Source organism: Crinia signifera, chromosome 2 (assembly GCF_055691185.1).
Source record: "Crinia signifera chromosome 2, ASM5569118v1, whole genome shotgun sequence".
Taxonomy (NCBI): Eukaryota; Metazoa; Chordata; class Amphibia; order Anura; family Myobatrachidae; genus Crinia; species Crinia signifera.
Window position 1 is genome coordinate 99130132 of NC_139218.1, and position 24543 is coordinate 99154674.

Genomic DNA, 24543 nt, shown 5'->3' on the forward strand with positions numbered 1-24543 from the left:
GTCATTCCCCTGGACGAACCTAGTCCTTCCATATGCCTTCCCTCCACCAGCCTTGCTGTTGAGGGTACTACACAAAAACAAGTCGGACAGGGTACCCCAGATTATTCTGGTATACCCGATCTGGCCATCCAGAATTTGGTTTCCCCTAATCAGCCAACTACAGAAGGGCCCCAAGATCCCCTTAGAGATCTCGGGAGAATGTTTTCAGGGTACCCAGGACTTACTACAGAAACTGCCACAATGCATGTGGATGGCGACATTGCTAGGTTGTTAGCACACTCAGATCTCTCAGCATCATCAACCGCACTAATCAATGCTTCACTGAGACCCAGAACCAAGGCTAGATACAGCGCCATAATAAAAGAGTTTATTGCCTGGCAAAACACCAGACCCAATGCTCGTCCCTCAGCACCAGTGAATTCAGCAATTGATTTCCTATCCCATAAATATGATACAGGCTCAGCCTCGGCCACCATACGTTCGTATGGTTCCGCGCTCACCCTTCTAATCCCAGGGTTTTCAGAGAATAGGTTATACTTACGCTTACTCAAAGGTATCTTCCTATCTAGACCATCACGACCACGCTACTCAACCACCTGGGACATTGAACCCTTTCTCAACCACTTAGCCACCATTCCTTCTACATCCGAAGCCCCTAGCCTATCGAGGAAACTGGCTTCCCTGATGGCTTTAGCTTTCGCGGCAAGAGGTGCCGAGTTATCGTTAATAGACATTTCCGACCCATGGATGACCGCAACCCCAGCGGGTTTTCACATCATACTCAAAGGGCACACAAAGACAAGCTCTATCCTCAGGCCCCTCGTAGAGTTTGACCTAGTTAGAGATCAGTCTGACCCCGCCCTATGCCTGGTAGATTGTTTGTCGGCATATTTAGCCCTGACAGCACCGATAAGAGGTGAACTTTCCCAACTGTTCATTACGTGTCGTAAACCCTTTCGCCCAGCCAGACCGGGAACAATCCGTGGTTGGATTGTGTCGGTCATGCGGGACGCAGGTATAGACACTTCACAATTCAAAGGGCACTCCCTCCGCGGAGCCGCAGTTACCTCTGCAGCAGCCAAGGGTTTGCCATTGCAGTGTATTATGCAGGCTGCTAGATGGTCCTCTACGCGTACCTTTGTAAGGCACTATTGGAGACCATCTGATCACCAAAAGGTGGAGTTCCTTAGAGCAACCACCAGGTATGTGGTAGTCTACCCACCAGCTGTTGCTAGGTGGCAAGCCTCCCGACGAACAAACAGTAGTTTGCAGGAATCTATGACCTGCAAACTTTCTTTGTTCTAGGGAATAGGATTGCCACCTAGCAACAGCGACCCACCCTACCCACCCGTTGCCTTGCTAGGTCTGGTGGTTTCTCTTGCTGCGATGCTAACTGTTTCCTTTCTCCTTTGGTTACAGGCGCTCCAAAGAATCAGAGCAAACAACAGGCGCAGCCAGCTAAGCAACAGAAATGATCCCAAGAAGTCCGTTTGGCTTCGTCGAAGCACCGCTTGAAGTTCCATTACTGATCGTACCTTATAGTATTTCCGTTGGTTGTCCAGTTACCCTACGGGCTAGATATTTCATCGCGCTCTTGTTGTCGAGCACCAGTTATTAAACACGTTTATTCAGCATCATTCAGTCTCTTGTCTCTGATTGGGTACAAGTACTAGGTGGTGTTATATTCTATTTTATGTTCTAAGGATTGCCATCCGTAAGCTTCTGTAAAATCTGAAGCAGGGGGCGGGCTGTTAGCTACTATACTCTGTGCGCTCACGTGCCCAGCGTGAGCGCGTCACAGAGCTCATTTGCATGCGCCTCATTAATATGCGCGCATGTGCAGTAGCGCCAGAGCCGTGTACTACGTGCGCGCGCGCGCGCGCGTCATGCGCGCGCACGCGCCTACAGGCTCCGGCGGCATCAGCCCGCTCCCCCGGCTGTGGAGAAGGTAAGTGAAATTTCTTTTCACTTTTCCTTCTCCAGCGATCGTCGGGAGGCTTGCACTACAACCCACCAGCTGTTGCTAGGTGGCAATCCTATTCCCTAGAACAAAGAAAGTTTGCAGGTCATAGATTCCTGCAAACTACTGTTCCTCCCGGGTCTCCCTGCTGCTAAATGGAACCGCACAGGAGAAGGCTGTGAGCAGACAGAGCAGACAGCAACAGAGCACTACGTAGAGGTACTCCCTTCCCCTGCAGTCTCTCCCACCATCATTCTGTCCCCCTGCAGGCTCTCCCACTGACACCCTGGCCTGCTGCAGGCTCTCCCACTTACACACTGGCCCCTGCAGGCTCTCCCACTAACACCTGCCCACTGACACCCTGGCCCCTGCAGGCTCTCCCACTGACACCCTGTCCCACTGACACCCTGGCCCCTGCAGGCTCTCCCACTGACACTCTGTCCCACTGACACCCTGGCCCCTGCAGGCTCTCTCACTGACACCCTGTCCCACTGACACCCTGGCCCCTGCAGGCTCTCCCAGTGACACCCTGGCCTGCTGCAGTCTGTCCTACTGACACCCTGGCCTGCTGCAGTCTCTCCCACTGACACCCGGGCCCCTGCAAGCTCTCCCACTGACACCCTGGCCCCTGCAGGCTCTCCCACTGACACCCTGGCCCTGCTGCAGGCTCTCCCACTTACACACTGGCCCCTGCAGGCTCTCCCACTAACACCTGCCCACTGACTACTCTGGCCCCTGCAGGCTCTCCCACTGACACCCTGGCCTGCTGCAGTCTCTCCCACTGACACTCGGGCCCCTGCAGGCTCTCCCACTGACACTCGGGCCTGCTGCAGGCTCTCCCACTGACACCCTGGCCTGCTGCAGGCTCTCCCACTGACACCCTGGCCTGCTGCAGGCTCTCCCACTGACACCCAGGCCCCTGCAGGCTCTCCCACTGACACCCTGGTCCACTGCAGACTCTCCCACGGACACCCTGACCCCTGCAGGCTCTCCCACGGACACCCTGACCCCTGCAGGCTCTCCCACGGACACCCTGACCTCTGCAGGCTCTCCCACAGACACCCTGGCCCGCTGCAGGCTCTCCCACCGTCACCCTGCCCCCTGCCCACTCTCCCACCATCACCCTGACCCCTGCAGACTCTCAAACCATCACCCATCCCCCTGCCGGCTCTCCCACCATCACCCTGCCCCCTACTGGCTCTCCCACATCACCCTGGCCCCTGCCAGCTCTCCCACCTTCACCCTTCCCCTGCATATTCTCACACCATCACCAGGATTAATACATCTGCACCAAAAGACACTAAGCTGGTACCCCCTACTGACTCTATACTTATAGCAGCAGGTGTAATTGGGTGCAGTGCAATTAGACTGTACCAGCTGGATCCCCACAAAAGTGGCACCATTTATTTTATTTTTTTAAATATAGCACTCTAACTTTGGGGCCACTTGCGTGTGTTTGCCCCCAGGCTGATATTAGCCAGCCAGCCCCTGATGGGCCTATAGACTGACCATAATGATTGCTGATCCATACTCAAAAATGATGCAGTCCAGGTGTAGTGTACTTTATTTGGTACTTGTGTATTATCCGGGCGCCTGATTTTTTCATCGCACGCTAAAAAATCGCATTGCATCGCATACAATCATATCGCATGCGATGCGACGCGATTGTACCCGATTTTTAATCGCACTGGCACCCAGATGCCTGATTCTTATGTTAAATGCCCCCCCAGACCTGATTTTTGATTGTCCACCCACCCTGATGGGTGATTACTATGTTAAATGGCCCCCCATTGTTAACGCCACCCCAGTATCAACGCCAACCCGAAGCGTAGCGAGCCCACGAGTGGCGGCGGTACGCGTCCTCCGACCTTTTCATACCCCCACTATCCACGTCGACGTGGAGCTGAATCTATATAGTGTGGCGAGCGCAGCGAGCCACCGAGCCCGAAGCGTGGCGAGCGCAGCGAGAATACATGTGAAGTATACATGTGAAGTAATACGCGTCCCCTCGCGGGGCTCGCTGCGCTCGCCATGCTTCGGGCTCGGTGGCTCGCTGCGCTCGCCACACTATATAAAATCAACTCCACGTGGCTAGTGGGGGTATGAAAAGGTCGGAGGACGCGTACCGGCATTTCACATAGTAATCACCCATCAGGGTGGGTGTACAATTAAAAATCGGGTATGGGGGTGCATTTAACATTGTAATCAGGCATCAGGGTGCCTATACAATGTATTATCGGGTATAATCGTGTCACATCGCATCGCATGCCACTAGTTAAGGCATGCGATGCAACGCGATATTAAAATTGTACACTCCTCCCGGGAAAGGCTCAAAATCGGGTACAATCGCATCGCGTGCCTTAAGTAGTGGCATGCGATGCGATGTATCGGGCACCCGGATAATACACAAGTACCCTTTATTTCATAGTGAGAAGAAAGAGCTCTACTGATATCTGATTTGGTATCTACTGTCAGCCCTCTTACCCTAAGGTAGCAAAGGTTTGGCTTTCTCAAGGAAGTCAAAAGCAGAGGTACATTACCAAGCTTTTCTAGACCACTTGTGTTGACATTAAACCCGGGTCACCCATTATACAGAAGGCGACCTGGGTTTTACACTTCTAGTAACCCATGTCGAATTGCCGGGTTACTCAACCCGGGTTATAAGGTTTGGTGCTTCCACACCACATCTTGGGCCGGGTCGTCACGTCAGCAGCCTGGCAATATCCAGGGTCCGAGGTGCGATGGGGTTGGATTCTCTGTGGTTTTTATCCCAAATTTTAATTGGCGAACCAGGTGGGCTTTGTATTTAATATTATTGCTGTTTAAAAATTTAGGGGAAAACCACCAATAATCAACAGCTTGGAAAAGATGCCACTTAGTAAGTCTAGCCCCTAGAGTCAATTATGTATATGTTGCAACAGCGTTGAAATGGTTTTACACATTCATTCATGTTAAAATTAATTAAATGGCAAATCCATCCTTCATGCTTAGTTCTCTGAATAATTTGCATATTGTTCTAATAAAGGGTCTTAAATAGTCCAATGACTGGCTGCATTGTACTGCACACACGTGCTGCCTCTGCTGACAATGCCCAAGGTCAAACTAGCGAGCTGTGGGGCTTTCTGCCTTAAATGTCTCTTCTAATAAAAGATAATCCCCACTTCAAGGAGTGAGGCTACAATGAAGTTTATTAAGTCACTCATGCAGGGAATAAGCTACGGAAGGCTCATTGCACCTTACAATGAAAGACATTTATTCATTGTTAATAGAAATAAAAGAAAGTTGGCAATAGCATTGGGAATAGCGGAACATAGCAGACTGCTCCTTTCATGACTCAGAGAGAGCATGTGATTTACTCTGATGATACATGCAACAAAGGCAGGGAAATAACTTTTACAGGGGAGACAGCTTGGGCACTATTACGTATTATGCAGTGCGGGAAAATATATTTATGCTTGCTACAGCATATTTCATTAATTACAGAATTAATTCTGCTGGATAATGTATTATACATTCAGACACACAAAATAATCAATGAGCTCTTAATTCACAAACAGGATTACAAATCTGGAGTAAATATATATTAATTCAATTAAAAATAATGCTCCTGCACAGGAGACGTTTGTAATATTATAAATAATATATGATATAAAATATATATATTTTGTCCTGGAGCCCTCTGGTGAGTTCAAGGGAAGTCGTTAACGATTCCTTCATGGAGCTTAACATTTTATTGTGTACCCAGCATTAGTTTCATTATATGTATAGACATACCTCCCAACTGTCCCGCTTACCACGGGAACGTCCCGGTATTCTGGGACGTTCCCATGTCCTGCCCGGGGCCGCCATTGTCTCGCGGAGGTGGGGGGGGGGGGGGGGGCAGTTGGTAGTCCCCCCAGGCTGACAAGAACAGACGCCTACAGCATCTACTGGGGGCGCGGCCAGAGGATGCGTCATCCCACAAGGCCACGCCCCCTTTTTGAATGCGCACGCGGCTTCCCCGTGCTGGAGTCCCGACCCCTACCATAAAAAAGTTGGGACGTATAGTATATATGTGTCCACAACATATCAGGATATGCTTGGATTTCTAGTTCTACAGATATTTTAGTGAATCAGACACATACATAGGTGTGCGCACATTGAGTGTTATGGGTGTACAGCCACACCCTAATGCTGTGCACACCCTTATGAACACCTCCCTGCCACTAGCAAATACTAGCAATAGCTTTTTTTAGACCTGTATTCCATAAAAAGAAAAAAAGCATCCATCAATCAATTATGTGTTTTGCATTGTTAATTGTACTATACCATTGTCATATCACTACATAGTATCCGCGTCATCCATATATGTCTTTGACTTTATTTGCATGAGCTGTTACACAGAGTAATTAGAAGATTAAAAATAAAATAGGCAGGAGATTATGGTGTATTATATTGTAGCAAATGCCAATAGATGATGGTAGACACGCCTGATTAATGGTACTACACACAACCTTTTGACAGTGCATCCCCTAATAAAATGTGCTGCGCATGCCTATGGTCTCCCTTATCTTTTGGACATTATGCACAATTTCAGCATTTCCGAAGTACTGATAATTAATGCTTGCTCATGTGCTGATAATTGTGAAGTGTATGCTCAGCCTAACTGTGTGCGTACACTTATACGATTTTGGGTGATTTAACCTGATTCCGATAGATTGGCCCACAAAATCGGGTGAAAAGCAGCCAAATCGCATGTGTTTGATATCCTATCTGATGCATGGCCCTGTGCGCATCAGATAGGATCCAGATATTGACCCTCCTGCACATGAGATAAGTTGAAATTGCAGCCGTCAGTGCACAACGCGGCTGCATCCAACTTACCGCATCTGATTTCTCTTGCACTCCCCTGACAGCTCGCCGGGAGTTCTTCAAAGCTATTTTACATGAGATAAAGCACATGTAAAAATGTCAAAATCAAGTGCCAAATTGGATGAAGGACTCCTGGGGAGCTGCCGGGGAAGTTCAAGCGAAATCAGGTCCAACTTGTGGCTCCGGTAAGTTGGACTAGTGTGTGAAGCACTTTAGTCTATGTATAGGCAGAGTGTATTGGGGGTGGCTGGGCAAGGGTAATTCGGGTTTGACCTGCTGTAAATATGGGTGTTGTGGTCAATCCGGCTTTTAAATTTTTTTTTCAAAAACCTTCAAAAGTAATACATATTCACTGCTTTGGGGCAGGAGCAGATCCATGGGGGTTTGATAATTGTGATTGCATTATTTATGTATTATTTATTGATTACCAGTTATTTCTATAGTGCTCACATATTCCGCAGCGCTTTACAGTGACTATTTGAACATTCACATCAGTCCCTGCCCCAGTGGAGCTAACAGTCTATATTCCCTACCACATGTACACACACACAGACATTCTAGGGTTAATTTTGTTAGGAGCCAATTAGCCTACCAGTATATTTTTGGATTGTGGGAGAAAGCCGAGGTACCCGGAGTAAACCCATGCAAGTACGGGGAGAATATACAAACTCTGCACAGTTACGGTCATTGCAGGAATTGAACCCGTGACCTCAATGCTGTGATGCATGTTGCCCCCCCCCCCCCCCTCCTCCCAGTGAAGGAGGCTGTACGATGGCGGCACTAAAGGCATTGTACAGCCCGCGGCTGGGCCATGATGATGCGATTCAGCATGAATCGCTGCATCCGGTCCCCTCGGACTGCCCACTTGTACTCTAGCAAAGATAATAAGGGAGTCGGACAGGCTAGGATAATGCTTCTGTTGTGAAAATCCCACACAACACTTCAAAGAAAAAGGCATTTTGTTAAAAAAGGCTTTTATGCACAAAATATTTTTTAGCTTGCACCCTTCTTAGTGCATAGAAAATCCTGTGGCGTCTTGAAGCTGAGCATCACCAGCGATGTGTGGCGGTTTCAAAATCAAATGTAAAAAAACATACTGTACTGTACGTACCTAATAAATGTTCCCCTTTCAGATGGCATATGGTCCCAAATGTCACTCAAAGTCGTTGGTCCGTTTATAGGAACATTAACAAAAATGTTTTTTTTTTTTTTCACTAACAATACTTGAAATAGTAATCAACAAGACTAATTGCGTGTCTTATTAAAAAAACACTTGAGCTTTGCATTTACAGTAATTGAAATTATAAATCTGTCGGCTCTATCTTTTGAAAAAGAAAAAAGGTAGTTATTACACAAGGCAGAATTGATTGTTCAGGCAGATTTGTTCCTCACATGTCCTGCAGTGAGCTGGCACTTTGAACAATTGGGAAATCACTGCAGGGTCTCATAACTGTACCAATAACCCTGTAGAGTTCTAGTTCATTCTGAGCAGATCAGTGGAGCTCTCGCACTAGACGACATACTCGGTTCTCATTATACATTATAATCCTGTAAGTAACAAGAAATGCTATACCATCTGAGGAACATGCTTAATGTGGCTTCTCTGAGACATAGCAAGAACACTGTCCGCTATTTTCGGTAAGTTACAATATTATTATGCCAAATCAAGGGATACCTCTCCTGTAATGGAAATATGCTGACAGTATATTTCATAGTGTATATTTCCTGCGGGAAGGGGAAGCCTGGTCATTGTATATTAGATGTGGCTGGTGGTAAAGTGGGCTAATGGGGGCGTGGCCACGTGATCGCTAAATCATGGCTCCGTCTACTCTGCACAATGCTGTAGAGAGGTGCACTGTGTAAAGGGAGAGGGTAGGGGGCTACGATGACATGATTTGGCTCAAATCCATCTGTTCTCCCTCTTATGCTCTCTAAGGGCCTTATTCGAGTTCACTCTTTCAGACAAAATCCTTCTTAGATGGACAAAACCATGTGCACTGCAGGGGGGCAGATGTAACTTGTGCAGATCTAATTAGATTTGGGTGGGGTTTTACTTCAAAGTGAGATCTATATTGCAGTGTTAAAATAAAGCAGCCAGTATTTACCCTGCAAAGAATCACCAAAAAATCACCAAATCTATTTCTATCTGTACATGTTACATCTGCCCCCCTGCAGTGCACATGGTTTTGTCCATCTAAGAAGGATTTTGTCAGAAAGAGTGAACTCGAATAAGGCCCTAAGTGAGTAACAGAGGGGCGTGCTGGGGGTCCAGGTGGGGCTTTGCCAGCAATTTCACTTGCCCCCGTCATTGTCCCTGGTTCCCCACCATATCTGGCCCTGCCGGGAGATTAGGCAAGTATGATGCTCGGACATGTACTTTCACAACAGCTGGAGAGCCGCAGGTTGGCCAGGCCTGATTTAAAGCACATTGTCCACAAATCACTCAGACGCTCAGTAGGAGGTGTATTTAATGACGCGGTGAGGGGGGTTTGTATTGCGAGTATGGCTTATTTTTGCAAGGAAATGCCATTCTCGCCGTCTAACCCCCTCACCATATTCAATGTTTGGCTTGAACCCTTGCAGTCAGAGGATGGCGAGGATCTCCTTAAACGGCAAGGTTGACCGCAAATGCAGCAAGTCCGCCCATACATAATACCCACACCAATTACCGACAATAGTAGCGCTGCCTATATATATGCCCACACCAGTTGACGACAGTAGTAGCGCTGCTTATACCTAACGTCAACACCAGTTGCTGACAGTAATAGGGTGGCCTATATATAAGGCCCACACCAGTTGCTGACAGTAGTAGGGTGGCCTATATATAATGCCCACAACAGTTGCTGACAGTAGTAGGGTGGCCTATATATAAGGCCCACACCAGTTGCTGACAGTAGTAGGGTGGCCTATATATAATGCCCACAACAGTTGCTGACAGTAGTAGGGTGGCATATATATAAAGCCCACACCAGTTGCTGACAGTAGTAGGCGGCCTATATATAACGCACACACCAGTTGCTGACAGTAGTAGGGTGGCCTATGTATAAAGCCCACACCAGTTGCTGACAGTAGTAGGGTGGCCTATATATAATGCCCACAACAGTTGCTGACAGTAGTAGGGTGGCCTATATATAACGCCCACACCAGTTGCTGACAGTAGTAGGGTGGCCTATATATAACATCCACACCAGTTGCTGACAGTAGTAGGGTGGCCTATATATAAAGCCCACACCAGTTGCTCACAGTAGTAGGGTGGCCTATATATAAACCCCACACCAGTTGCTGACAGTAGTAGGTGGCCTATATATAAAGCCCACACCAGTTGCTGACAGTAGTAGGGTGGCCTATATATAAAGCCCACACCAGTTGCTGACAGTAGTAGGGTGGCCTATATATAACGCCCGCACCAGTTGCTGACAGTAGTAGGGTGGCCTATATATAACATCCACACCAGTTGCTGACAGTAGTAGGGTGGCCTATATATAAAGCCCACACCAGTTGCTCACAGTAGTAGGGTGGCCTATATATAAACCCCACACCAGTTGCTGACAGTAGTAGGTGGCCTATATATAAAGCCCACACCAGTTGCTCACAGTAGTAGGGTGGCCTATATATAAAGCCCACACCAGTTGCTCACAGTAGTAGGGTGGCCTATATATAAACCCCACACCAGTTGCTGACAGTAGTAGGTGGCCTATATATAAAGCCCACACCAGTTGCTCACAGTAGTAGGGTGGCCTATATATAAAGCCCACACCAGTTGCTGACAGTAGTAGGGTGGCCTATATATAAATCCCACACCAGTTGCTGACAGTAGTAGGCGGCCTATATATAACGCCCACACCAGTTGCTGACAGTAGTAGGGCGGCCTATATATAACGTCCACACCAGTTGCTGACAGTAGTAGTGCGGCCTATATATAACGCCCACACCAGTTGCTGACAGTAGTAGGGTGGCCTATATATAAAGCCCACACCAGTTGCTGACAGTAGTAGGGTGGCCTATATATAAATTCCACACCAGTTGCTGACAGCAGTAGGCGGCCTATATATAACGCCCACACCAGTTGCTGACAGTAGTAGGGCGGCCTATATATAACGTCCACACCAGTTGCTGACAGTAGTAGGGCGGCCTATATATAACGCCCACACCAGTTGCTGACAGTAGTAGGGCGGCCTATATATAAGGCCCACACCAGTTGCTGACAGTAGTAGGGTGGCCTATATATAACGCCCTCACCAGTTGCTGACAGTAGTAGGGCGGCCTATATATTATGCCCCACACCAGTTGCTGACAGTAGTAGGGCGGCCTATATATAATGCCCACACCATTTGCTGACAGTAGTAGCCCTGCCTGTAGTAGTCAACCTAATGACTGTCAACCCAATGACCCATACCCAAATCACTGAATGTACAAGTGCAAAAAGGACATTAAAATGACAGAAGCTGATTGGTTAGTATTTTATCTCTCCAAGCTTTGATGCATTTCCCTGTTTGTGGAATCGGAATACATATGGATTGTCGACACTCAGTAATTGTGTCCTACTCTCTTTTATGCACATGAGTATGGCCAGTTCAGACATACCTAGTGCCAGCCACTTGGGTCAGGCTGCAAATCTAAATGTATATATGCACCTCATCAGTAATTATTTATTACTTAATTAGTATTTTATGTGTGAGGGATTTTTTTTTAAAGTGAAGCTGCCGTAATCAGATTTTTTTGACGGTGTTGACTCGTCTTTAAAGTTAAGGTCAAATGGAAATGTAACAGTGAGCGGTATATGTATCCAAAGCAAATTGTCTCCAGCCTGACCTTTTACACCAGCCAGCATTGCAAAACATTTAACTGTGCAGGTGCATGGCTGAATGAGAAGTAACTACAAAATCATATACACAACAGTCTGCAAAGTAACTGAAATTAAAAGGGGGAGGGGGATGCACTACCATCGCCACCAGTGGTGGTTTTTACCTATGGGCTTATAGGGCTGCAGCCCCCCAGGTAAAATCCGCCACTGTCTCTGCCTAAAGTGAAGCCAGATGCAGTCTGTGAGACTGCACTGGCTTCACTGTGACTGGCAGTGACTTCTTATTGGAAGTCTGACCTGCCAGTCACTCAAGGCATCCCATCGGGAGGTGTTCCCTCCCTCCAGGATGCCTCTCTCTGCGCAAATGTGCGGCAGCCCCCATAATGGGTTCTGCGCATGTCGCAGTATCGTGGACCATATTGCACATGCGCCGGAACCCAGGAACACTATCAAGCCTCCAGGGGCTGCTGCAAAGGCAGCCCCCGGAGGCTTGGGCCAGCGCATGCGCAGTATGTATGAAGGTGCTGCGCATGTGCTAGTTCCGTTCAGGGTACTTCGCCTGCGCGGACTTCCGGGGACAGCGGTGGTGGCTGGGGGAGGCGACGGCAGCAGCAGTGGAGGGGGGGGGGCCTGCATTGCGGCAGCCCCCTCCTTTATAATGGTAAGAGCCACCACTGATCGCAACCCCACATCGCACACATCGCCCTTACCACATTGTTAATAATCTCATATGCACTAACATATGCGATAATTAACAAAAAGGACAGCTCTTGCAATAAGCTGTCCTTTGCTAAATTGCATCGGTCGCAGGGCATGCTGGGACGGATCCATGACAGATTTCTCACAAAGCGCTGAAGAGAGAAGCCAATAGCCTTCTACAGGATATTGTCAGGTTTTGCTGGTTATTCCCTATGGAGCAGTGCACAAGGGGAGGGACTTTAGTGTATTAAAAAATGCGGTAAAAACATCAAAAACTAGCTTTTTACAGCATTTTCACTTTAGTGCATCCCGCCCTAGATCTAGATGAGAGTGGTATTTTTTACTTCTAAATTAGATTTTAATTAAATACAAAACATTTGTAGTCAGTTAATAGAAGTGCTACCAGTGGCAACTCTACCTGAGCTGACAGCTGGTGCGGTATGCGATAATAAATTGCATGCAATCCCAGCCAAACCTGCCTGGCTTGGCTGCAATCCAAAATATCTGGTGCGACTCCTAGACTCCTATGCGATCCGTTCGGGACCGCACATCACATCGACCACATGCAGTTAGGACGCTTTTCATGTGATTTACACATGAAACGTGACCAAATCGCATGTGAATCGCCCTAGTGTTTGGGCACCTTAAGAATGAGAATCTGAATGGATAACATAATTGCATAATAATACGGGATAAGATGGAGAAAGTAGTATAAAGATCCACTGGAAATTCCTGTGTAAGGGTTAAACACCCTATACATGCAACTGTTCTAAAACTTTATTTGTTTCTATCTACAGATCTTCTCATAATCATGCACAATTGAAAGGACGTGATCTTTTAACCTTGAAGAACTACAGTGCAGAGGAAATAAAATATCTTCTGTGGATGGCATCTGATCTGAAACATAGAATAAAACATAAGGGAGAGGTGAAGCATTAAACTTCAATTTGAATTTGTTACATTTTCACAATCTATGCTGGCACATAGGAAAGCACAACTTATACCCCTTTCAGACATATGACCCAGCAATTATCCCAGCTCATTTTGTCGGGTGCAGTCTGAACCCCTTTTACACATACACATAGTAGCAAATTACCGGGTTAAAAATGGTCAACATAGTAATTTGCTGAATAACACGGGTAATGTGCGTAGTGTGAAAGTTTCAAAACGTACCGTAAATCCGTAAAAAGCAGGGTCGGTGACCCAGGATTTATGACTCAGGATGACCCTTTCACACTAAATTTCTGGGTAGAACTGCTTCACCCAGTAGTTATGTGGCACCCCACAAGCTGGGGCACTACAAGTGCCAGCAGCATAATGTAATGGAAATACTGTAAAGGCCTGCAGGCATAAAGAAGCTGTGGCACTACAGGTGCCAGCATGACTGTATTAAAAAGTACTACTTGAGTTGCACAGAGCTGAGCTGATATAGCTTGCAGCACAAAAGGGGTTAACAGCTCAGCTCACAGCAAGGCAGGTCAGTTTGCAAAAAGAAACATTGTTACAGAACTGACAAGTTTGCAGAAAAAGGTGGAAAATCCTGGATGGAATCTCTCCCTGGGAGTCTGAGACAGCAGAGCAGAGTGAGAAGTGTGTAGTTGTTGACTGGTGAATGATGAAGCTGGCAGAACCCTGAAGGCTGGGGAAAGCGGCCTGACTTGGGTGAAGATGAAGCAGCCAGTCCTGAAGTGTATGGTGGGCACAGACTGGCAGCATGCAGAGAGCGCTGGTTAGTGAGGACAGCCTGTCAGCCCCATCAGCAAGTGTGCAGCTGCAAGGGTCAGAGAGAGAGTGGGCCTGCGTCCCTGGAGCTGAGGCATCGGGAGTGGCCCTGTGCAGAGAGAGAGAACCCAGTGGGAGTACCAGCAGCAGCAGAGGGCCAACAGAGGTCCTGGCAAGTATCCTACAACTGAAGTATTATGCATTTAAAGTACTCTGCATCTGAAGTATCTTACATTTGAACTATTCTGCATATGCAACATCAGCACCTGACTCTACAACTATTCTGCATTATTAGTGACAGGGTGCATAAGCCTTCCATATTCTAAACATTGCTACAACAAGCAACCATGTGTTTCATCAGTGTATATCCAGCATACAGTCAAGTTTTCCAATAAAGTATTTACAGTCACTGTCAGCCTAGCAGTGACAGGACCCCGTTGCAGTGGTGAGCTCTTGCCATATCATACTTGTGAACATTCTGGACACTCATGAGTCACCTATTTAACAAGTGTGCTGAATATTAATGACATTACTGCACTATGTCCAAAGTCACTACTCTAAACTTTTGAGGAATACACTCCATTATTACACAAAGGGTTTTATATACATGCATGTATATCCCAAACGTCAGTACCACGTGACTATTCAACTGGGATTTGAGCATTTAAGTTGCACTAAATGGTACAGTTATAAAGGAGACTGTTGATATTTACCTACAGTATGTTGCACTTTGAATTGTGAATATGTGCATGTGATGTATGTTCTGAATTATGCTACTTTAAAACAGTTAGGTCTATGCTACTTTAAAACAGTTACTCTAAAACAGTTAAGATATGTAGGTCTGCTAAGGGAGATATTGAACCTTTGAAGTGAATATAGAAATGTATTGCATTTATTGTGATAACCCATTGCAATTATAGGAGACTGCCCATGGGCAGTGTCCCTCTGGGTTACTCCCTTTTTACTTGACCTCTTACGCAAAATAAATTATCTCAAAGCGAGGCCTTAAAAGGACAACACTCGTGTGAGCCGGTATTCCTTCTACTAACTCTCCAAGGAAAAAGAAGAATTTGTGGGGTGGGGTGATTAACACCAGCGACAACGGTGAGTGCATTACATCTCAACCACTGAGCAGGGTGTTACATTTGGCGTCTATAAGAACAGGATTGGAGCCCAAAGTAAAGGGAATACAAGTCCAAGAAAATGTCTAGAGAACGAAGCCCCTCGTCAGGGCCATCAAATGGCATAGAACAGCCACCACCCACAAAAGTACAGCTCAATCCAATCACTATGCCCTACTACTTTGGTGCCCCAGGGCTTCCAACTTATAGTGGGGATGCCAGTGGCAGAGATAGATGCAACCTAATCAACTTCAAGAACAAATTTAACTCCATGTTCCAAATTTATGCCCTGAGTGAACAACAACAAATGGAAGTACTGACTTGCCAGCTGAAAGGGACTGCCCTCAGGGAAGTGAACTCATGGCCAATTGACCAAAAAAAAGATGTGGAACAGGTATTCAAAAGATTGTCAACCACATTTGAAACACAAACATTCCCAGAAATAAAAATAAAGTTTTATGCCTGCAAACAGCAGCCTGGCGAGACTCTCCGGGAATATGCACTAAGCCTACAGGAATCCCTAAAGGCAGTACAGGCTGTTGACAAAGAAGAAGTCAAGAATCCTGATGAAGCATTGATCACCCAACTCACTGAGGGAGCCTTAGGACCGAGTGTCCGAACCCATCTACGACTACTAAGAAGACAAATGGTGGGCCAGCCATTTCAGAGGTTTAAAGAGGCTGCCATAACGGTAATGGGCACCAATGCAAATCGGCAGGAAGAGTTCCCAGAATTGACAGAATTTCACGAACACCCCCAGTCACACAGAGCTATGGCACCAAGCCCGGAAACATCAATGAGGAATACAGGCACGGTGATCCAAAGCAGTCAGACTCCATCCCCTGACTTGCTACAGACATTGAAGAGGCAAATGGAGGAAATGATCGCAGGACTAGCAGAAATGCAACAAGAATGGCAAAATATGTTCAGTCGACCAGCACGTGCCGCGGGAAAATCCAGATGGAAACCAGAACGGAGAAGATCATTTAAACTCCAGTGCCCTGAGGAGAGAGGCCGAGCATCGGGGAAGGCAAGAGCAAGGTCAGTTTCGGAAGAATGGTGGCCTTGCTGTGAAAGGCAATGCCCTATAAGTGAAGATGAGTTTACCCCCATATTAGACATGAAAGCTCCAGTCTGCATAGGAAAAGTTTCAGGAAAGGTCATCTGGTTTCACGTACGACGTGGTTATGGATTCATAAGTCGTGAGGACACCAAACAAGATCTTTTTGTTCATTATACGGCCATCCAGAGAAACAACCCCAGAAAATACCATCGTAGTTTAGGAGAAGGAGAAATTTTGGAATTCGATGTCGTCAATGGAGAAAAGGGTTTACAGGCAACAAACGTCACAGGTCCAGATGGTGCTCCAGTCAAAGGCAGCAGGTATGCAGCAAATCGCAAGTGTTATTGGAACTATGCACGTTCCAGAGGTCCTCCACGTGACTACCAGCAAAACTATCAATACAGTGTAGGGAGAAAGCACACAGAAGCAGAAAATGTAGCAGAGAGTGCCAATAAGAGACCATATGGACATAAACAGCAGTATCCTGATACCCAAAAGCAGAATGCATTACTGGAAATAACAGCTAATTTGGGGGAATCGAGTGGAAATATGCAACAGAACCTGCAAGAAACTGTTGAAGAGCAACTTCCTCAAGAGTTCCAATCTCAAGGTAGACTTAGCATGGATGATGCTAATTCCAATTCAGCCCACCTTAATCAGGTCGATTTACAGGCCGCTGACCAAGAAGGAGACACTGAAGGAGTGACCCACAAGGTACCAGTGGAAGGGTTGGGACACCCTAAACCTGCTGACTCAGATTCAGTTACATTGGAGTCTGGAGTCCCTCCACCGTCCAATAGTGTAGCTAATACCGTGACGTGGCTCTTCCCAGAATGGCACCGGCCTGACTGTGAGTATGACAGGATAAGCAGTGAGGATGCCATCTTACTGTTGCAGCAGGCATCAAGAAGACAAGGAAGGAGGCACAAAGGGATTTCTGCTCATTAGATGTTAACAATATTGTTTAAAAATGTTTGCCTCTCTAAGTAAATCTGTAAAATAGTATTAAGCTAATATGTTGTTTTAGCTACGTTTATTAAAATGTCACTTCCATTTTGTTAGAAAAAGGACTTTTTGCATTAAGAGACTTTAGTACTGTCATTCCGAATGCTCGAGGACGAGCAATCTTTCAGCGGGGATTAATGTGGCACCCCACAAGCTGGGGCACTACAAGTGCCAGCAGCATAATGTAATGGAAATACTGTAAAGGCCTGCAGGCATAAAGAAGCTGTGGCACTACAGGTGCCAGCATGACTGTATTAAAAAGTACTACTTGAGTTGCACAGAGCTGAGCTGATATAGCTTGCAGCACAAAAGGGGTTAACAGCTCAGCTCACAGCAAGGCAGGTCAGTTTGCAAAAAGAAACATTGTTACAGAACTGACAAGTTTGCAGAAAAAGGTGGAAAATCCTGGATGGAATCTCTCCCTGGGAGTCTGAGACAGCAGAGCAGAGTGAGAAGTGTGTAGTTGTTGACTGGTGAATGATGAAGCTGGCAGAACCCTGAAGGCTGGGGAAAGCGGCCTGACTTGGGTGAAGATGAAGCAGCCAGTCCTGAAGTGTATGGTGGGCACAGACTGGCAGCATGCAGAGAGCGCTGGTTAGTGAGGACAGCCTGTCAGCCCCATCAGCAAGTGTGCAGCTGCAAGGGTCAGAGAGAGAGTGGGCCTGCGTCCCTGGAGCTGAGGCATCGGGAGTGGCCCTGGGCAGAGAGAGAGAACCCAGTGGGAGTACCAGCAGCAGCAGAGGGCCAACAAAGGTCCTGGCAAGTATCCTACAACTGAAGTATTATGCATTTAAAGTACTCTGCATCTGAAGTATCTTACATTTGAACTATTCTGCATATGCAACATCAGCACCTGACTCTACAACTATTCTGCATTATTAGTGACAGGGTGCATAAGCCTTCCATATTCTAAACATTGCTACAACAAGCAACCATGTGTTTCATCAGTGTATATCCAGCATACAGTCAAGTTTTCCAATAAAGTATTTACAGTCACTGTCAGCCTAGCAGTGACAGGACCCCGTTGCAGTGGTGAGCTCTTGCCATATCATACTTGTGAACATTCTGGACACTCATGAGTCACCTATTTAACAAGTGTGCTGAATATTAATGACATTACTGCATTATGTCCAAAGTCACTACTCTAAACTTTTGAGGAATACACTCCATTATTACACAAAGGGTTTTATATACATGCATGTATATCCCAAACGTCAGTACCACGTGACTATTCAACTGGGATTTGAGCATTTAAGTTGCACTAAATGGTACAGTTATAAAGGAGACTGTTGATATTTACCTACAGTATGTTGCACTGTGAATTGTGAATATGTGCATGTGATGTATGTTCTGAATTATGCTACTTTAAAACAGTTAGGTCTATGCTACTTTAAAACAGTTACTCTAAAACAGTTAAGATATATAGGTCTGCTAAGGGAGATATTGAACCTTTGAAGTGAATATAGAAATGTATTGCATTTATTGTGATAACCCATTGCAATTATAGGAGACTGCCCATGGGCAGTGTCCCTCTGGGTTACTCCCTTTTTACTTGACCTCTTACGCAAAATAAATTATCTCAAAGCGAGGCCTTAAAAGGACAACACTCGTGTGAGCCGGTATTCCTTCTACTAACTCTCCAAGGAAAAAGAAGAATTTGTGGGGTGGGGTGATTAACACCAGCGACAACGGTGAGTGCATTACATCTCAACCACTGAGCAGGGTGTTACATTTATGTCTGAAAGGGGTATAATTCTTTGTGAAAAAATGTTTTATTTTAGAGTTCAGAAATATTGGATATTAGTTATTTAATAAAACAATTTACCATGGACTCATTAAAGCAGTGGGGCTATTCAAAGTCAGCTCGAAAATAAATCCCTGATAAATGGCCTGTTTTCCGCTAATCTTTGATCCCATAAATATCGAAAAAGTTTGGCATTAATTTTCTACTAAATGATTTAGAACTAGAAATGTACAGTTCTGTTCTCCAGAAATCCAAATGCACCCAAATTTTGTGAATCTAAACTGAACCAGGACTCTGTCCAGAATTCCTGAGCAGTTTCTATATGAACCAAGTTCCGACTCGAAATTTAGAGTTCTGGATTGCAAAAATCGCATGATCTTAGCTGTTTATATAAATTTTTCTAAATCGATTTTTAGCAATGATTATCGATTTTAGAGCCTGCTTCAGAGTTGATTGCTCTGAACCTAGGTACTGCTTGAAAGCTGCTGATTGGCTGTGTATGTCAAGGGCCCGCCTCAATGGAATGTCTGTGAGTGATATGTAGGCCAGACCGGGTTTGACCAGTGGAAAAGTGGTATAAATGTTAGTGTGACTAAATATTAGAAAATCCACAGAGCTAACACACCACATTAAAAAATCCTTTACTAAATAAACACATCTCATTCTTCACTTATCTACTTCTGAATTATGTGCAGTACTGTATTTTAAGCAATGAGTATGCTTCCAGAGCAGTGTGTAAGTATGCACTGTGGGGTTTTAGCATTTATTTTTAGCTGTAGGTGCCACCATGTCCCGGATTGCAGGCCATGCTGGCACATGTTATTTTTCCAAGTGGCAGCATACCATATCAGACATTTAAATTAGACTTGACATTCTGAGACCTGTAGTTCACTGAAATCTCTATTTACTTATGAACCAATATTTTGCCTGGGGGTATTGGGAATAGCCCTAGAGTTATCAGCACAGGGCCAATTTCTTCTAGTAGAGTGTGCATGACACTGCATTGTCCAGCCTAGGGCAGTGTGTGCCCCCTTGCTATATTCGTACTATCACTGGCTGGAAAATTTGTAGGCCTCCCATACTCTTTGGTACCTCATTTTTCTGACTACTTAAAAGCCTAGTGAAGGTAAATATCTTGCTGAGCAATACCACAATTTGTTTTGTTTTAAAGATTTCCTAATTTTCTACAAAATAATGTATAGAAGCCGGCTGCATAGATCCTAGGGGTGAGATTTAATAGGATGAGAGATTCAAAAAGTGATAGATTTGGTAAGAAATCTCCAGTTTTTTTAAAGCGGCAATCATTTACACTGCAAAACCAGTTTGATTTTGCAGTGTAAATGATTGCCGCTTTAAAAAAACTGGAGATTTCTGTAACGTGCGTGGGTGAATACAGCGATGGTAGTGGGCTGAGCCCTCAGCCGGGACCGCTGTTTAGAACGGCCACGGCGAAGCCCTACGCTGACTCTGTTGGCCGTCCCGGACAAGTGACCGCAGGCTGCAAGGTGCTAGACTTCTCCTTTAGTCGCCACGTCCGAAGGAGCGAGTTAAGCCCGCTCTGACCCCGATGCAACCAGGTTTTATGTTGGGACAAACCCACGGCGACTGTCAGGGACTGGACCAAAAGGAGGATCTAACTACCAGGGCCTAACTGAACAGAACACTCTACCTAACGGCACCAGACCAAGGACGGGGAGTGTGACCGAGTCACAGGCACCAGTATTACCAGCAACGGGGTGCCACCAAACACAAACACGCCAACACAAAATGGTACAGTAACGGTACCCCAAAACGGGCGTAAATCCCCTAGCTTGAGCCTCTCCGAACCTCGGAGAGCCAGGCAGTGCAGGGACAGAACAACTAAGGAATAAAGGGCAGCTCGCCCAAACAGTAATGAATAAAGAACCGGGCTCCACTGGAGCACTTACATGACCGGATAGGAAACTCCAGCGGCAACAGATGGAGAAGTGCCCGTCTGGAGTAACTTGGCAGGACCAGATGACAATATCGCTGACCAAGGAACGACCGCAGGATCGGCGGTCGGATACGGCTGACCCAACGGCAGGCGGTACGGCACGGGACCGGTGCACGGCAGCTGAAAAGCAGGGACCGGGATACCAGAGGTCAGCTGACCCTCTGCAGGGAAACAATATCACCGGCGGGGCTGTGTTAGGCCAGCTCCCTTAAAAGGGTAGTGCTGGCCAATCAGCCTCCGCCGTAGGACCAGGCCCCCAAGATGAACTAACACTTAACAGCTGTCCAGGCGCGCGCAGCCCGGCGTCCCCTGGTTGCCTGGCAACCCCCGGGTGACGCGGCCAGACTTAATACGCTGTCCCCCGGCTGTGCGGAAGTGACGCGCCGCCCGGCGTCCCCTGGTTGCTTGGCAACCCCCGGGTGACGCGGCCGCAGCCGGGCGGACGTCATGTCCTCTGCCCGGAGCTCGCCGGGCGGAAGTGCCCGAACCGCCCTTCTAAGGGCGCCCGGACGCTGCTGCGGTGATGCCGCAGCAGCACGCTTGTCAGCGCTGCTGACAATTTCTTCCCAAATCTCTCACTTTCTGAATATCTCATCCTATTAAATCTCACCCTAGAACTCTTATGTTTTCAGCAGGGTTGTAGTGGCTTAGTAAATATGATGATTGGTATTCTTCTAATGGCGACAAAATATGAGTTTTAATTTTTTTGCTCTAAAGTGTGATTTTGCAACAGTATTAAACATAATAAATCTATGGGATACAAAACAACAAGCAAATCACCATAACACTTCTAGGATTCAAACCCTCTCCTTGTTATTAAATATTCCCCTTTGACTTTATTGAATCTGTGGTGGGAGGTGTAGTGTATTCATCAAATAGTTGTCCTTGCCTGGTTCAAGTCTGATCTCATTGTTGATAGAATGTTTTCTTTAAAAACAAAACAAAATAGGCCTTGTCATTTTTAATGTATCCCTAGTTGATAACACAGCAGTGTTAGCTTTCCAATTAGAAGTAGTGACTGATTACAGGAGAGTAGTCAATGACGGATTGTTGTGATAAGTATAATGTAAACCAGAGGTGGATTTAGACCTCATGGGGCCCTAGGCAAGATTCTGGTTTGGGGCCCTCCTCCTTCCAACAATCCAAAACACTATATTTGTGCTGCTGATTGCAGGTGGCATTTATAGAGTACTTTGGTGTTGGGAGCCACACCGCCGGCTGCTGTGCACGGCGGACGGGGGTCCCGGAGTGTGCACCCTGGCTGTTGCTAGGCAGCCGGAATGTCAGCGCACTTTCGGGCCAGAACTTCCGGCTGCCCTTGTTAGGCAGCCGGGACATGTCTCCTCCCCGTGCTCCCCACTGCCGCAGCGGTTGCCTAAGCGACGGGGACGCCAGACAGCTACGGGCAGGTGGGAGAGTTTGACTTCAGCTGCTCCTTAATTAATTTTATGGGCAGGTCCCGCAGACTGTGATTGGACCATGCCCCTTTATAGCTGTCACACTAGGGGCAGGCAGAGGATATAGAGTCTGTCTGAGGATCTGTCCTGACTTCTTTGTTGAGTGTCTGGTCCCATGTGTATTCCTGTCAGTGGTTAACCCTTACAGGTATTTTGACAGTTAACTTGTTACACGCAGTGGGGCAGATGTATAAAGGCCCCCATACACTATGCGATTTTGGGACGATTTCATCCGATTTCGGCACTTTGTGCCGATAATCGGATGAAATCGGCCCAAAATCGTAGGTATGTGACATTTGATCCGATCCGATGCGCGGTCCCGTGTGCATCGGACCGGATCAGGGAGGTCGGACGGTCTGTACATACGATCACGTCCGACCTCCCTGTATGCATATGCCTGCCACCTGACAGGCATATGCATACAGACACCGGGGGAGTAGTGGGGGCGGCCAGCGGCAGCGGTGGTGGGGGCGGCCAGCGGCGGTAGTGGGGGCGGGCAGCGGCGGCGGGGACGGGCGGCGTTTGCGGTGAGCGCAGTGTACTTACACATAGCAGCAGCGGCGGGGACGCGCAGTGGCGGCTATTATATTTTTAAAATACTTGTCAAATGACCGGCCGCTCTCTGATTGGCTGAAAGCTCTCCGGCCAATCAGAGAGCGGCCGGTCATTTGACAAGTATTTTAAAAATATAATAGCCGCCACTGCGCGTCCCGTCCCCGCCGCTGCTGCTATGTGTAAGTACACTGCGCTCACCGCAAACGCCGCCCGTCGCCGCTGCCCGCCCCCACTACCGCCGCTGGCCGCCCCCACCACCGCTGCCCGTCCCCACTACTGCCGCTGCCCGCCCCCACTACTGCTCACCGCCCTGCAGCTCCCCGGGGTTTTTTTTACATGGGATAAATCGCGTGCCAAATTGTATGTGAGCCTCCCGGGGAGCTGCCGGGCGGCTCGCAGGTAAATTGGGTCCGACTTGTCCCTAGCTACGGGCAGGTGGGAGAGTTTGACTTCAGCTGCTCCTTAATTAATTTTATGGGCAGGTCCCGCAGACTGTGATTGGACCATGCCCCTTTATAGCTGTCACACTAGGGGCAGGCAGAGGATATAGAGTCTGTCTGAGGATCTGTCCTGACTTCTTTGTTGAGTGTCTGGTCCCATGTGTATTCCTGTCAGTGGTTAACCCTTACAGGTATTTTGACAGTTAACTTGTTACACGCAGTGGGGCAGATGTATAAAGGCCCCCATACACTATGCGATTTTGGGACGATTTCATCCGATTTCGGCACTTTGTGCCGATAATCGGATGAAATCGGCCCAAAATCGTAGGTATGTGACATTTGATCCGATCCGATGCGCGGTCCCGTGTGCATCGGACCGGATCAGGGAGGTCGGACGGTCTGTACATACGATCACGTCCAACCTCCCTGTATGCATATGCCTGCCACCTGACAGGCATATGCATACAGACACCGGGGGAGTAGTGGGGGCGGCCAGCGGCAGCGGTGGTGGGGGCGGCCAGCGGCGGTAGTGGGGGCGGGCAGCGGCGGCGGGGACGGGCGGCGTTTGCGGTGAGCGCAGTGTACTTACACATAGCAGCAGCGGCGGGGACGCGCAGTGGCGGCTATTATATTTTTAAAATACTTGTCAAATGACCGGCCGCTCTCTGATTGGCTGAAAGCTCTCCGGCCAATCAGAGAGCGGCCGGTCATTTGACAAGTATTTTAAAAATATAATAGCCGCCACTGCGCGTCCCGTCCCCGCCGCTGCTGCTATGTGTAAGTACACTGCGCTCACCGCAAACGCCGCCCGTCGCCGCTGCCCGCCCCCACTACCGCCGCTGGCCGCCCCCACCACCGCTGCCCGTCCCCACTACTGCCGCTGCCCGCCCCCACTACTGCTCACCGCCCTGCAGCTCCCCGGGGTTTTTTTTACATGGGATAAATCGCGTGCCAAATTGTATGTGAGCCTCCCGGGGAGCTGCCGGGCGGCTCGCAGGTAAATTGGGTCCGACTTGTCCCTAGGACAAGTCGGCCTAATGTATGGGGGCCTTAAAGCTTTAACAAGAGATAAATCCAAGTGTGATAAGGAGAGATAAACATCCAGCCAATCACCTGCTAACTGCCATGCTACAGCCTGTGTTTGAAA

The 24543-nt window shown here is 47.5% G+C and overlaps 1 protein-coding gene across 3 annotated transcripts in view; it reads left to right on the top strand.

Annotated features, from left to right (window-relative positions):
- The first annotated feature begins 2104 nt into the window (after positions 1–2104).
- The window catches only part of OTC (ornithine transcarbamylase), a 54441-nt gene continuing 32002 nt past the window's right edge, over positions 2105–24543 (top strand). Inside the window, exons 1-2 of one of the 3 annotated variants that reach the window (XM_083172613.1) lie at positions 2105–2179; positions 13112–13241. In XM_083172613.1, the coding sequence (XP_083028739.1) occupies positions 13200–13241 (42 nt within the window). In that variant the 5' untranslated portion in view covers positions 2105–2179; positions 13112–13199. Of the gene's footprint in view, positions 2180–8259; positions 8450–13111; positions 13242–13894; positions 14209–24543 lie in introns of those variants that run through there. The other 2 variants (XM_083172611.1, XM_083172612.1) reach the window with 2 other exon arrangements.